Consider the following 17,403-nt stretch of genomic DNA (forward strand, 5'->3'; position numbering starts at 1 on the left):
TCAATGTAGTTAACTTGGAAAAGAACTACTTAATTTCTGTTGCTGCACATTCAGGATTCCACACTCTATTCTACTTCTCCTCTCATGATGCAGCTACTATAGTGTTTTGCCTTGAAAGAACAGCTTACATGCTTTAGAGGCTCACCAGAAAATAGACAGAAATCTTTACGTACCCTTACAATCTCTTGCCTTTCAAGAGATGTAATTAATGTGCCGGGTCTGATAAATGCATCTTTGAAATTATACAGCTCACATAATAAGGGTATTTCTAGTTGATTTGTTTTACTGATTTTGGCAGGATACTGCTGCGAGTGGTCTTATAGTTTGGGCACTTAAACGTTACTGGCAATGGGTGTGAGATTATGCTTCACATGTTGAGTGCAACAGAAAGCAAGGAGATGGCTGGAAGTGATTACAGCATTTCTCAACCCGTAGATAATGCACTTAATGTGCTAATCCGTCCTGTGGTCATCTTGTCAGTGTGATGAATGTTTCAAGTGCTTTGGAGATGAATTATTGAGTGGGTAGAAGAGGAGAAGCAGCAAACTGTTTTTCAGATATCTTCCAACGTTAGTATGTAGAAAAGGAATTAAGAAAAAAGGAAAATAAGCAGTTACACAACACGCATTTATGTGGCTAATTCTGAGACAATTTTAGAGAGACAGTACACACTAGACAACCTAAACCCTACATTCATGAGACTATAGGCTTTATCTAGTTACTTAGTACAGGGTATTATTATGGATTTGAAATTAATTATTATTTTAGAGTATTTAATACAAAGCATTACAGTTTTGACTTTGGTTACTAAAATGTTGTTGTTTTAGCGTCTTAACATTCTAATCTGACAGTTCACGGTCACTTCTTGTTTGTGAATATAGCCCCGAGCAAACAAAAATTACAAAAATGTTGTCTCTCCACGTTTTGAAATATGCCTCTGCTCAAGCACAATACAGTATCATTGGCTTTCTCATATCCTGCCCATTCCAAGTATAAGTAGATAAAATATGTAATATGATCCTTTCTTTAGAACCCATACCCTTTTTCCTTCAAGGACTTGTCAGCGTCATCTGTTATTTTAGTAATTAAAGACAAAAAAGAAAAAAATAAAGATAAAAGAAAGAGAGCAGCATTTTATTCACTTGGAAATCCTGGTTTCTTCCCGATAACCAATTGTGGCTCTCGGTTGCGTATTTCATACGCTTTAGTAGTATCAGCTAAAATTGCTGGTATCTAATAGCATAGTTCTTTACATTCATGTAGTTAAAGCAGACCTAAAGTTAGATTCTACCTTTAAGGACCATTGTAATATACAATTAATGCTTCAAGAAATCATACTTAGAACCTGACACTTCGCACAAACCACAAGTCCTTGTCTACTATACATAATTAAACTGGTTCATCGATATCTAGATTATGTTATTGATTCATTCATCTTTCTGTTCCCCTTCATTCTCTCTTGGACTCTGATCCATGAAGACAGACATTGTTGAAAGTTAATCTCTGTACATTTGGTAGTTGCCTTATTATTTACAACAAGTGACATAGTACTATGTAGCTAGATTTTATTCAGAGGAAAAGTGAGAACTTGGGTTACTTTATTTTGTTAGAGTGCGGGAAGAGGTACAATAGATAAAGTGAACACTGATTCTAAATCTTGCTCTGGCAAGTATAACCTAACAGAGACATATGTATGTATCTAAATAGCCTACTATATGCATTCCTAGACGTGTTATTGCATTTGTGAACTATTATGCAGAACAAATGAGTCATTTCTTATTATCTAACTTGTTCACAGTTACTTTCTCAAACTCTGGGATAACATACATATATGTATATAGTATGATGTTACTGATCAATGACTCTGGGGAAACAGTGTGAGATATAAAATATCTAATGCAGTAATTCAAGTTACATACCTTTCTGATTGTTTACAGGAAAAGTAAGGGACGTTTAAAATGCTTAATATTGTAGAACTGATCCACTTATTATGAGAACCAGGTTATGCAGAACTGTTTCAGCTTGAATCTGTACCAAGCAACAAATAGTACCCTTTACTGACATTACTCATCATAGGTATCTGCACTTCTCATCCTTTATTTTCATGAATTTAGTTTATTTATAATAAATTTTGTAAATAATAATTATGTTCTTTACACTTTAAATATTAGCTTGTTAATATAAGATTTTAGGTTTTGGGAATTTGAAGTCCAGATCTGTATTCAATGTTGCTTGGAAACACAGAAAAATTATTTTTGTGAGACGTATTAATATTTATGTACATTCTGTTTTTTGTGATACAAGCCACACTTAAATCAATAGAAGTTTGATGCCTTTCTCTTTTTATTTTTTTATTAATAGATAGCATTTGTATTTAGATAGTTTGAAAAAATAAGAACATTGAGAAGCTATTCACAGCTTTATATTCAAAACTAAGGTAAAATTAGTGTTCTATTATACGTCCACCTTACTACAACTAGATATTTAATACTCTATACACAGAACTTGATACTTTGTTAAATTATTACATTTGACTGAAACTTTTATAGGTGTTGAAGTTATGGTACTGTTTAAATAATTCTTATTATTCACTTCCTCAAAATTTATTTACCTAACAGTATTGTCATATTTATTCATTAGTGAATTCTTTTAACTTTTTCATCTCCTAAATGTTGTTAGGAAAAAAAAAAATTCTGCTTGCTATTATATTAGTTCTCAATTTTCAATATCTATGCAATTGAATATTAAATTATGCTGTATAATTGAAGAAAGAGTTATATTACTTAAGATTTTTGAATAATATTAACTCAGTGGTAATGTTTCATTTGCAAAGTATAGTTTAATAGCACTTGATAAAAGATCTATTCACTACAACTTATCTTATAATAGGAACTATTTATTTATAATGAACTTCTCTCTCTTCTCTAATTATTTTTCTCTCACACTAGATTCATAATTATATTAGTAATTTGTCCGATTTATGTTTTTCTCTTACTTGGAAATAACAAACCTCCAGAATTTATAAATTAGAGCTCCGCAACATTCACTTTTATTTAATTTTCATTTAGACATGAAGGTTAATTTGGTTGAACTGTTTTGTTTTTCCATATTAGGAGTGTATTTCACTCCATGTTTGTTTGAGGGATTCATTGGATTTGTAAAAGCTCTATATTATATTGCTGGAAAATAATAAAATTATTTGAGTAAAAAAAAACAATTACTAGAAAATGGAAATCAAAGTTGTAACCAATCATATTTGAACTAAATATTGCAACAGAGATAAAAGATCTGGAAGTGGGATCTTTAGAAAGAGGTAAGGCAAATTACATAGGATAAAAATAGAAATTGTGGGAATAATATATGGAGAATGTTTTGGAGAAGGAGTGAGGTTTATAAAGGTTAGGAAATGAGACATTTATGTAATGTTGGATTGATATTTGTACAAATATATGTGATGCATAATGTTTGTAACTGTGAACATGTTAATATGGTTTGCTTCCTTTTATATAATTGTATGCTCGCCTATGTCACAAGTGATATTTCAATAAAGGTGTTAAAGTGTTTGACATGGTTAGTTGAAAATTTCTTTTCAAGGTTGCTGAAGAAATGAAATGTAGGGATAGGTTCTCAAAAGGCACAAATGTCTCTATAAACACCAACATATAGGGTTGTTTCTTAATGTTAGTCACTCATGGAGTGGAAACAGGACAAGGGTGCCCTTTATCACCAGTGCTATTTTTACTGGTAAGGGAAGAGCTTGTCTACTAAATTTACAACATTTCTCAAAGGTAAGAGCAGTGAAGGTGTAGGGAGTTCTCTTCTGTTCACTGATGATTATTTTGATGAGTACAAACATCTCTGGTGTGATTGAGGGACTACTGAAGGTTTTCTGTGGTTTAGGTACAGCTTCAGGTTTTGCATGTGATCATTCTAGGTCAGTATTTCTCTTGTGGAGACATTGCAAATAAGATAATGGAAAAAGTAAGGATCCTTCAGGGAGATGAAGCCAAACATATAGGGCTGCTTAAATGAAGACCATTACAGATCACTATTGAAGTAAACCTAAAAAAGTCAGGTTATACCTTTGCCAGGCATACTGTTGCTTTCAAGATGGACTGCTTTATAAGTTGTCCTTCTCACAACACTATAATAGGGATAACCTTTCTACCTCTGGTCCTTTTTTACCTAAGGAATGGGTAAACTTGGACAAATGAAGCCCACATGTTGTATTTACATGCACCCCCAAAGTAATGGAAACAGCAAAAAATCTAGCAGAACATTTTTATAAAAAGGTGTATGGTTATGGGATCAACTGCTTGGAATTCCCTACTGACAGCCATACAATAACAAACGTATTGGCTGTTGGAGAAGAATTTCAGATAGAAAAGAATGACTGACTAACTTGTGTACAACTCAGGCAAATGTGGCTCCACTTATTGGTAAGGAGGGAATACAAACCTGGTCTTGGAGGAAATGGATCAGTTTCAGTAAGAGTACAGCAGATCTTGCTTATAAAGACACGTGGGAATGTAATGCTAAAGCAATCAATTGATTGATGCAATACAGAAGGAAAGCATGGGAGGGTATCTGTTTAAATAAGAAAAAATGGCAGTTAGCCTGGAGGGCTCCTGAATATCTTAGTAGATGCCCTTAACACAGCTAGGGTTACTACATGGATAGTACAAGAAACCTCCAATGGAATGTAAGAAGAAAGAAGATGCAAACCATTTCTGGCTCTGTAATCAACATGGGGTGGACAACATGCATACTTTTTGACATTGTCCAGTCACTCAATGGGTATAGAGCTACTTGATTTCATGGCTTAATGGGATACAGAAACTCACTTCAGTTTAAACTAAAGTTCTGGATTTCTGGCACAGTTCCAAGGGTAAATACCTACAACAATAACATTTTAGAGGTATACTGGACTTTGGTGAGTGTCGTTCAAATCCTCTGAGGAATAACATGGAACAGGAGTTTGATGCCTAGCTTGGAGAATATAGCTATATATTAAAAAATATGTTTTTTGTCTGATGAAGTATGATGTAATAGACGAAAAACACGTGGTGTGGTGTTAGCGTTTTAAGTTTTGTGTGTGGTTCTCTCAATAAACTTGGATTTGTACCTGCAGCTGTCCAGTGCTTTGCTTCTCCTCAAAACAGTGCTTTTTGGGTTGTTTACTTGTTGGTTGGCTTGTACTGTTCTTCTGGACTTTGTTTATATATTAAAAAACATAACAGATTAATTTTATACTTTCAAAACTAGAGAAACAGTTGAATTTCTCGTATGAATGGAGTATTCTTTTTTCACTAAGAGAGATTAGGGGAAAGGGACCTGAATCTCCTCTACCCAGGCAACATACACAAATTAAACAGAAATAAGCTAAATTTTCTTATGCCATTTTTATCCTTCCAGTGTTCAACACGTATTGAATACAATCTTGTTAAACAACGTTGCTCAATTGTGTATAGTTGTCCATAGCTATTTCTATGACTATTGTTACTGAATATATAGGTTCTTTTCCAGTGTTTCCCAATAGTTGCTTTTTGAGGGAGTTAACAGGTTCTGATCATTGTTGTTGTTACCTTACACACACACATATATATATATATATATATATATATATATATATATATATATATATATATATATATATATATATATATATATATATATATATACCTATATATATATATATACCTATATATATATATATATATACCTATATATATATATATATATATATATATATATATATATATATATATATATATATATATATATATATATATATATATACCTATATATATATATATATATATATATATATATACCTATATATATATATATATATATACCTATATATATATATATATATACCTATATATATATATATATATATATATATATATATATATATATATATATACATAAAAGAAATATATATATATATATATATATATATATATCTTATCTATCTACATCTAGCTACATCTATATATCTATCTATATATCTATCTATATATCTATCTATATATCTATATATCTATCAATATCTATCAATATATATATATATATATATATATATATATATATATATATGTGTGTGTGTGTGTGTGTGTATGTATATAAAACGGTTTAATAAAGAATACATTTGGTAAAGCCCATAACTAGAATCTGGAATGCAGTGGAGGATTATAATAAGGGCAATATGGCTGGCTGCCCGAGGACCTTTACTCCAAGAGAATCGTGGCAGGTTACAAACCACATACTACCCCGTGTTTTTTTTGTTTTTGCTAAACTACTTTCCTTTCAGATCACGTACTGCCACACTGCAGCATGAGATGCACTGATTACATATGTACAACACTAGATGCAGTTTAATTTAAACCTGACCACTTAGACGTGCATGCACTGTGTGGGTTGATGGGACGGACTAACTGTTCAACCAGACATGGTAAATACCTTCTTTGAACACAGTTATCTGTGGGCTTATTTCTATACTGCATGTACTGTGTGGGCTGATGGATTCTTATCTGCAAGTTTTGAGTGGTATTTTCTTATGGCATTTTTAGCAATCCCCCATTCAACACAGATTGAAGAATACAATGTTGTTACAGAACTTTGCTGAATTCCATATAGCTGCACACAGCTCCTTCCACTGATTGTAATCTTTAGTGACTAACCAGATAATAAAATTAGTAAATGTCAAGTTATAATCAAGGCTGCAGGGTATCTGGTAAGATAAATCTCCAAGTCTGGAATATAGTTAGTCAATAATACTAGTCATTACAGTTTTGTAATTATCAGCAAATGATCACCTAAATTCACTTTAGGGTAATCCAGGAGCTCTGGCTGGTATCTTGCTCAGAGTCGCGGAGCAGGCAAATGGAACAAAAAAGACTCAACCCTGCACCTTTGAATACAGGAAATGACTCATTAAGAGCCCAGAGTCACTAACTTGCACACCTCTTAACTTCTTAATTTTCTGGTAAATCACTGAAGATTAAAGTTGGTGAACAAAACTTTTCCATGGTTTCCATGGTTCTTATTGTTCGGAAATTGCATGTCCATGCAGCACCTGTTCTGTTAGTTTTTTTCAATAAGTTATAAGTGCTTGTGTCCTGCAGTCAAAAATCTACAAATTGAACAGCACTGAATATTGTGTTTCTCATTTAAGCAAAAACGACAAGACATTTGGTAAACTTTATAGGAAATCTGGTAACTGAAACACTTCCTTTTCAGTTAATTCAGAGAGAACTGGAGACTGTCTGAACATCTAATCCTTGGCAGAATATGTCACACATAGCTTAGGCTACTGCAACAGCAATCAGAAGATGAGCATAAAATAAAATAATCAGAGATACACATCCAATAACCAAAAAACAGTGTTTACTGTGACTGCACCACGCACACAATTATAAAAATTGATCAACTGTACTTTGGTATAAAAGATGAACTTTTTGGATGCAATTGGGTAGAAGAGGTTCAGAACATACTATTACATTCTTTAAGTGTTTGTAAACTTGAGAAATACATTACACAAAATGATATAACCAAATTATACTTAAGATACAAAATCAAATCTTGTTAGCTCTTCACCAAGCAATAATGAAAATGCGTGATTTACATGCACTTACAAAAGATGGATCTTTATTCAGGCACAGTTCCACAAACTCCTTAAATGCTTTGCTAAAATCTCCAGTTAGTAACGGTGGGTTATGTTTCGGAATATGAAACAAAACTTTCATGGGATGCATGTCACAGTTGGGTGGTTCTCCCTTGGCTAGTTCTATGGCAGTAATTCCCAGTGACCAAATATCAGCCTAAAAGGAATTAATACAGAAGAAAAGCAATGAAACAGGATAGTGTAGCTTGCATCTAAAATTAATTTAGCAATATAAATACGTAAAAATACAGCACATGGTTTGAGAGTGAATTAGCTAGGTAATTTACTATAACTTACTGACATCTAAGAGACAGACCAACAGTGTTGCAAACCATAAAATAGGTAGTCTCGGATCAAAGTATGGAACCACTTAATAAAAAGTTCTACTCACACGAGTTGTGGTCTGAAAGTCTGAATTATATGAACACGACAGCACAGCAGCTTTGTCCCTTTGACTCTTATAACATTTAAAAATGATGAACTGTGGGATAGACGATCTGTACTTAGAGAGACAGGTTGTGATCTTTCAGACTTTGACCTAACAGCATGTAAATTCCATTACCATAGTTGTCACTGTAATACTATGAACCACAGTGGAAGGACAAACAACAACCTAGAGGAAAGCAACTAAGCAGTGATTTGCATCTTACGGATGGGCTACTGGTAACATGTGGAGACCAGACAGCATAATACAATGCCACATTGATTAGATGGGCTACTGAACTTCTTATACCATCAGCAGAAGGGCAGTGCTTTACGTCATGACATCACAGGATATCTTACTCCCTGAGCATCATGTAAAAGGAAAGTGCTAACTGTATATCACCAACACCTGGAAAGGGCAAGCCTAACACCAATTACAACTGGGAATGCAAGTCCTCACCATTTCTGGTCTACCTGGAGGGCTCACTAGCTGAAAAGAGAGGACTGTTTTGTAATCCCATCTTTCCATGTTCCAAGATGGGCAAAACAAGTTGTTGTTTGTCTTTTCCCTGTAAGGGGTCACCACAGCAAAACTCCGGTCCACTAATGATTGGCAGTCATTTTTTTTTTTATGGTGCAGAGTTGCCAGCCCGACGCCCAACCTTCTGCGAAGCAAAACAAGTAGCTTAAAAAAAAAAAACACAGGGAAGGGGTAAAACAGAGGCTCAAGCATCATGATGAGTGTTTAACCTAAAAGTCTTGGTCCTCTATGATCTAACACAATTAGAAATGTGAATAAAATCCACTACAAACCATCAACAGCAATGTTTGTCATCTGTGGATATAATACCCTACAGTTGCTTAGTTTCCAAGGAAGTTATTAAAATTGGTCTTTTTTTCCTTCCTCTACAGCATTTCTCTCAATCATCACATGTGTAGCAAGATAAGACAGCTTCCCAACTCTTACCCAGTACTGGAATATGTTATAGCCATCAGGCAAAATGAAGAACCTCTTAACAAAACTAACACATTACTACACTGTATGCATAAGACCGCGGTATAATACAGATAACACACTTATTAAACAGGAGACCAAACTATACCAGAGACTTAAAATGGATGTCCTTTAATAGAGCCAGGAAATACTACCCAAGGATGAATGGTCTACTGGAAACATTAACATGGGATGATCCTGTGTTTTATTTTAATCAGAAAGAGAATTAAGTATTGTGTTGGTAGATAACAGAATTTCAGCTATAAAAATAGATGCATCTAATTGCGCCCAGGGTGCATAATGTAAAACAACCATCTCACTCAAATTTAGATTAGACAGCTAGGAAGCATATCTTGTGTGAGGTAACAGAAAAGGGTACCACAGCTTAAGACTGCTGAGCATAAAGTCTGAGTTATAAAAGATTTCAGCGCTGTCTGTAGAAAAGCACTTGCACCATTTTTAAAACTGGTTTATAAAGAATGGATTTCAGGTCCAACTGGGGTTCTTTGCTAGCCTGCATACACAGAAGGGCTACAATACCCATTTCTTTTTTGTAACCAAACAGCTGCCAATTTCTTTAAGCAGTATGACTAAAACAGTTTGACTGCATATGCAAATATATCACTCACAAACAAATGGCGAAACTAGCCCTAAAGTAACTCAAGTCTTTCCATTTTCAGCATCTATGACAATTCTACTATAGGAATAATCTTATAATTTCCTATTTTTCTCGTAAGGTTGTTCATAGGTGTTTAGGTAAAGTATTAGGCTACCTTGCCCTTGAAGGCCATTTTAAGCCTAGCCAATTTCCCTTCTGGTGCTTGAATTAACCTATCCAGTTTAATATTAGACTGGATTTTCCCATCCCACGGTGATAATCACATAATACTCCTAGTGAAAATAACTGGGATCATATTAGAGATATATTTGAGGGGATCCATGCATGGGATAAAGCATTTAGGAGCTGCCTCTGTCCATTAGTAGTACATGGGGCAGTCATGGGGTAAATTTTCCATTACCCGTCCAAAGAACCAACTGCGCTCGAATAGGGGGCAGGGATGAGTTTTTTTTTTTTTTTAATGTCTGGGAAGTATTTTTCAGAGCACTGAGATATACCGGTCTCTCCAAATTTTTGGTTGATGTTGCAGAAACGGTTTAGTTTCCTAGACTGAGTATTTCTGCTGCATTTAACTTGATGATGTCCAATAACTCCATCAGTAATGAGTTGGAAAATGTCTTGTATGTCAGACACAGGTCACATCCTAGCAGTCTGTAGGATACAAAGTATAGTGACAGGCCTTTGAGCCAGTCCATATAGGACTTATTGTTTAGACATTGCATCCTTTTAGCAAGATCTCTGTGGAAGTTCCAGATGTTGCATGTGTCTGGACATATGCATACCAAATGGGCTTTATACTCAATGGGAGGCCAAATGACGTCTGACCAAAAGGGGACAGTGACATTCCTAGATCTAGACACAATCCCCTTGCTGTGCAATACTGAATGACTTGCAATAGACATGTTGGTCAACAGTTAAGTCAACGTCCACATAGGTTCCCAAATCCGGAACTGCTGGGTCAACTCTCTCAGACATACTGTTAATGTGTTAATTCCCTGGGATGGATGACTTCCCAAAGAATACAATAATGTATTTCTTCGTAGTTAGTTTCAGTCCATGATTTTGATACCAGACATTTGTTTGGGACAAACCTTCCTGCAGGATGCCAAAGCTATTAGTTTGCAGTGACTACTCCTAGCTTGGTCATCTACAAACTTATTCAATGACAGCTATTTGGTATTTGCTTTAACTTTTGAAAAAGTAGATGCCAAATATGAGAGGTCATAATACAGAACCCTGGAGGGACTCCACTAGCGGATGGTCTTTTTGTAGAATTAACTTTCCCCATTTTGATTTCTCTGCATCCTGTCTGTAAGCCAGTTGGTAATATAAGATATTAATCAGTTGCTAAGTTACAAACTGCGACATCCCTATACCTAGAAAGGCTACTTAACTGTAAATGGTGGAAGACAACATGGAAACAAGTCTTATTGTGATGACCAAATTTTTTCCTACCATCATACATACACTGGTCAGCTTAGCAGGACTCCTGAAATCAACAGCCTCAGATGTCCAATACATTAACTGTACAGTTGTAAACCACAAAATGCAGCTCAATACTCAAGTAATGCCAAAACTTTCAACATGTTTCAACACTGAGGTTGAGTGTAGTACAGTAAGGGGCAAGGAAATGGATATATTTGTTTGATTGGGTATTGGCATGTTTGAAGTGTGCAACTTGTGTACAGATATTCAGGGAAAGGACACTTGGTACCCAAACATGTAGGCTTGGGATTAGGGGCAGAGTTAGGGCAAGGTGGTGTACTAAAGTGAAGTACCCCCTTCACCCTTACTCATGTGGGCTATCCATAACCCTACCCTTAACCCCACTATTCAGAAAAAAATTATGCCTGGAAGTTGGATATTTATTTTTTTAGTTGAACAGTTCAGAAAAAGGAAAAAGCTTTCCTTTTTTGATTGGTTTAGTTGTGAATTTTAATGAAAATGTAAGTTAGAATGCTTTGTTACATTAAATACATCTCTGTGATTTGAGTGTGCAATGCTTAGTAATAACTCGTTCTCGCTCACTCACTCTCTCCATATAGATCTTGATCTCTCTCTCTCTTTCTCCATATAGATAGATATATATGAATATACACATACAGAGAGAGAGAAATAGTTTACTACCACAGTTTTGAAAATCATAATCTGAAGACCATATTATCCAAAGATCAAAATGCTGAAGACCACAATATTGAAATTCTGGACTTGTTCCAACACCCCTTACAGGTCTCATGTTAGAACTCATTTCCATGTTCACATTAGTAGGGGAATTCAGTATTAGAGATTTATAGACATTGTGGTCTTCAGCATTTCAATGTTGTATATAATAAAAGTACATTCACTTCAAATTCTGCCCTCCCGTTTATAGTAAATCAAAGGACAAAATTAATGGAATGAGGCATTTCAAAAAATGCAAGTGCTTTTTTTACAGGGAGGCAAGCTTCCTCACAATCTACTACCCCCTAAAAAATATACCAACTCTGAGATCATACAATACTGGAGATTGGGAACAGTTCTTCCATCTCCAGTATTCAAGAATCTCTCTGAAATACTGCCAGTCCAGTCACTCAAACTGCAGTTGAAAAGAATGCCCTTGACATTGGAATGGAGATCCATGTATAAATACACACATTATATATACATATATATTTTACACACACACATATACATACACATATATACATTTTATATATATATATATATATATATATATATATATATATATATATATATATATACACACACACACACACACACACAAAATACACAAGAGTATATGCAATGGTCAAATACACTAGTGTTTAAATACAAAGTAATTGAGCACTAGTGATCAAAACTTATCTTCTCAAATAACATCAATACAAAACTCATCATAAATGAAACCAAAAAGGGTTCTTCTGTGATCGGTCACTGAAAGCCTATAACTATACCTCTCAGTTATCCCTGACTTTCAGGGATATCCCTGATTTTATGCTTAAATTGTGATTTCTCCCTCCATATTCCTCCTAAAACTGGTGAATTTAGGAGAAAGGGTGGTGAATTGCACTTTAATATTGACAATAATTAGAGTTAAATACTTACTCTCCTGTAGAAAACTTAAATTACCTGTCAAAGGCTCAATATTGCACAAGCAGCAGCAAGGCAAAGTGTCATATTTGTGGAGAAGAGGAAACAGTGGAACATTTTTTTCTTACAATGTAGAAGACCAGTAAAATATTTTGGTGTTACTGGGGTTCTTTCCTGGAAACATCATAATTGTGTTTATATACTCTTTTTCTTAATGTCCGTGCCATCCATTTTTCAAACATAAAAACTATCACTTCCTAAACATTTAGCCAAATATACTAATCCAGATGATGAATAATGGTTTGGAAATCAAATAATTCTTTAAAATAATAAACTTTTCCTGTAAAAAATATATGAACACTGCCTGGAACACCCACATTTTGATAGGACTTCTATCTCGTCTCCTTCACTCATCCACAGCTTTCATCTTTCCAAATATTTTTTAAAATTAAAGTTTTATTGATAAAAACAGGTTCATTCCCAACAATTATATATATCTTTTAAATTTCCCTTTAAAAACTTCCAATTCTCTCATTATATTTTTAATGTCTCTGGAGTAATCATTGAATGCCACCACACAGGTGCTTTCAAATTTCGCTCCAACCCTAAGGGACCAATCTGTAAAAGGGGTTTACATTTATTCCAAAAACTTATTTCAGTAATAACATCTACCACCATAGCCTTGGGATATCCTCTTTCAATGAACATTATTTCTAATTTGTACATTTGTTCATCCAACTCTTTATGGCTAGAAGTCACTTTTGCCACCCTAATACTCTGACCTTTTATCAAATTATTTTTAAAAGAATATGGGTGGAAACTAACATAGCACAAGTAGGAGTTGCTAAAAGTAAGTTTTCTATAAATATTTGACTTAAAACCTATATCTGCGTGCCCTATATTGACATCCAAATTAACAGTTTTTTTTTTGTTTGCATAGTTAAAAGTGGATTAAAAAAAGATAAAAGGAATTGCGCAAAAAAACCCCGCCATAAATTCATCAACCTTATCATCTGGTCTGCTCTACAGTTTAAGTATATCTAAAAATCTCAACTATAATTTAATACATTTAAAACACTGAAGTAAAAATCGTACCCTCCCTCCTATGTTAAAAGAGCCAAACTGGCATTTCGGTGCACAAGAAGCGCCCACTGCAACTCCTTTCACATGCTTAAAAATCGCACCTTCAAAATTGATAAAATTATTTTTCTAAAACTATAGTGGCAAAATCTAACAAAAATCTAATAGTTTCCCCAGATAAAAAAAAAACAGTACTTGCGTATTATCGCAACCAGATTTTTACGACAATACAGGTTACTTCCGGATGTTTAAAAGTGACTCAATGGAGTGAAAATGGCATACAAACTGTTTTGTTTCGCAGTGAAGGTTGTATTATGCAGGGTTATCAGTACAAGCTTAAAAAAGTAATGCAGCTACTTATGTATGCCCTTTATTGGCAGCATGCCATGCTGTTTTTTGCAACTGCTCCTCTGTGTGAAGCATGCTCCCAGCAAAAACACTGCTTTGAAGCCATCCTGACTGTAATCACTGACAACTTCCCCCCCACATACAATTGGAAAACCAGCGAATAAGCCATGCACAACCTTTCAGTCATAAAATATGCTGAAATCACTGAAGCACATCCTGATTTTGTACGAATATGTCACAATTACAACACCAACACAAACCACAGATGGCAACTTCTGATGTGAAAAAACAACCCCATAATCACCTGTCAGCATCTTTCCCCAACAGTCTTGCAAGTTTCTGTCACAAAGGTGTCTTTTCAGGCGTGTTTAAAATCGTTGACAAACAGTTCACCGAAAACATTTCCATGGGTGTTTCTTTTTATTGTCAGCATTGCTTCCGCACAGTTACAGTAATCATTTCATCAGTAACACAGTAGCCCTGACAACTGAAGTATGCCTGTGTAATGCACGCAAAACAAGAAAAAGAGGAAAACAATTGTTTCTCTTCCTGAATGTAAGCCAAATAATTTTTTCAGCAGTAGAGACATTAAATATCAGCTGATATTATTTACCACACTCATTTTCAGGCCATCATGCGTATTACCGCAACCGCAGAAATCTGGTTGCGATAATACGCAGGTACCAAAAAAAATTCGATCAACATATCCTGATTAGTATATACGACTAAATGTTTGGGATGTGACCGTTTTTATACTGGAAAGATGGAAAGGAAATTAAGAAAAAAGAATTTACGAACACAATTACGTTACCTCCAGGAAGAACCACAATAATAAAAGCACTTGCTCAGCATGCAGGTGTATGTAAGGAATAGAACAGATTCCATTTTGAAATACTTAAGATCATAGGAAAAAATTCCAGTGATGGGGAGTGGAAGAATTTTTTAGAATACAGAGATTTGTTGTAGCAATTTAGATTCCCACAGTGGTGCTGCTGCGGTAGCGTTGTCGCCTCACAGTAAGACGCTGTCCGGTTCGATTCTCAGCTAGAGCGTCTTCTGCGTGGAGATATGAGTGAATGGGCGTACCTTCATTAAAGGTTCTGCGTCAGGGCTGGTAACTCGACACATAAAAATCAACTACCAATCATTAGCGGACCCGAGTTCCGCTGTGGCGACCCCTAACCGGGAAAAGCCGAAAGACACAAAAAGTTGTAGCAGCTTAGATTAAATGCTGCAACACCACCTGGGTTAAATGAAAGCATTTCTCTGCAGCCTGTTCTTAAGTTAACAGCTGCTAAACTATAATCTACATTTCATGAAGTCTATTTAATTGGAATTCACAATTTACAAAATATAGTGTTGAGTAAGTGTAAACAATATTTAACTTTCAGTACTTTTTATACTTTAAATAAAGGTAAATTGTCAGATTATAACAGTTTTTATTTATTTTTTTTAATATGCATATGGATTTTCATGGCAGTTTATAGTAACTATGTTTTGTGTCTAACTTGATTAGACAAGGAAGATTTAAGAAAGTGACATTTTCAATTGTGTTATTCTGAAGTCCCCAGTGAGGGGACGAAAGTGCTTAATGTTTTGATGTTACTATCGCATGTGGTGGCTTATTAAAGAATTTTACCATTAATTCACTGGTCATTTACCCATTCTTCAACACTCTGTCGAAGTTATTGAATACAATGAATCACAAGAGCTGCTATTTTATTTAGTAATTTTTAACAGGGTTTTTATTGGGTGTAGGCTTCCTGGTAGGAAGTACTGTTCTATGTTATTACTTAGAGCTGGGCAGTTATGTGGTTCATGAATGAGACTGTGTGATGCAAGTACTTCAAATATGTAAGATATTGTGGTAATTCTAGCCAGTCTAACTGTTTTAGAGACTTGCAGTAATGGGTCTTGTTGTTGCAGTTTGTTGCAAATGCAGCTTTTTTACTATAGCATGTCTCTAGCTTTAGTTTCAGAATAGTCTGCAGGGTTACAAGTACTGGTGATGCATCAAGGAGTGAAGAGAGGAGATATGACAAAGCAGTGGCTTTCCTAATAGCATCTGTGCATTTTTGACTGTCATCTAAAGTAACCACCAGTAGCTTTGTATGAAGTATTATTTCCATTAACTAACAGATCTGACTGAAAATGTATGTTTTAGTTGGAGAGATGCTTTAGTGTGAAAAACACAAGTTTGCTTTTCTTTGGGTTTACAAGCATACTTGAGTTGGAATGCTAGAATTCAATTGAGAGGTATTCTTGAGTAGTTTCTCTTAAGTTTTGAGAGAGTAGGGGCATGGAAGATGAGGGTGGAACCACCTGCATACTGCATTATGGTGATAACTTATAAAAAAATATATATTGAATAGTAGTGGACTAAGTATCGAACCTTGTGGAAAAGTGACAGACACTGTTAAGAACGAAGAGAATTCTGACTACCACTTTATGGCATGTTGTCTAGTATTAAAACAGCTAAGGAACAAGGAGAGTGCGGTATTACGAGCAAATGTAGAACTGATGAGAAACATTGTCCAAGGCCATTGACAGAGCCAGAAATATGGAGGAGATTATATTTTCAGTGCTTCTTTGGAAGTTGACAGTGTTGGTGAATTTAAGGAGACCCAGTAGTGGTGCAATCAATTTGGATGAAAGCCATATTGTGTTGGTGCTAGGCTATTGGCCCTAGAGCCTGTACAAGCCTAGCCATAACAATTCCCTGGCTATTTCTTCCCAGGATACTTACTTCCCTGGACCCTTGTCTAGCAGGGTGACTGACATAATCCCTGGGGTAAATTTCCTATCTCCCATCCAGTCATCAAGGTTTCTTTTGAAGAGGGCCAAGGAGGTGCTCTGCTTGACATGCATGGGTAGTCTATTCCAGAGTATGAGGAGTCTCTGGGTCAGGAACCTATCCCTCCAGCATGTTTTGTTCATTGTAATGACAAGGTTTAGCTCCCTGGAGTGTGTGGCTCTGATGGATGGGGATTTCTTTAAGTGTAGTATGTCCAACAGCTCTGGGTTTGACATGGCCTTGTATGTTAAGCAGAGATCACCTCTGAGTAGACGATATGCGGGAGTATAGCTGGAGTTTTTTTAGTCTGTCAGCATAGGGCATCTACTTTAGGCCTGTGATTCTTTTAGTGAGGTGTTTCTGTGGCCTTTCCAGTTGTTGCAGATGTCTTGTGAGGTACATACCAA

At 35.1% G+C, this 17,403-nt stretch overlaps 1 protein-coding gene across 2 annotated transcripts in view; it reads right to left on the reverse strand.

Moving 5' to 3' along the window:
- LOC122789986 (serine/threonine-protein kinase 26-like) overlaps positions 1–17,403 on the reverse strand; it is an 809,573-nt gene that overhangs the window by 380,746 nt on the left and 411,424 nt on the right. For both annotated transcript variants that reach the window (XM_044057496.1, XM_044057497.1), the window contains one exon: positions 7,641–7,826. In XM_044057496.1, coding sequence (XP_043913431.1) covers positions 7,641–7,826 — 186 coding nt within the window. The remainder of the gene's footprint in view (positions 1–7,640; positions 7,827–17,403) is intronic.

Source organism: Protopterus annectens, chromosome 15.part0, assembly GCF_019279795.1.
Source record: "Protopterus annectens isolate FY-2018-M chromosome 15.part0, PAN1.0, whole genome shotgun sequence".
NCBI classification, from domain to species: Eukaryota; Metazoa; Chordata; order Ceratodontiformes; family Protopteridae; genus Protopterus; species Protopterus annectens.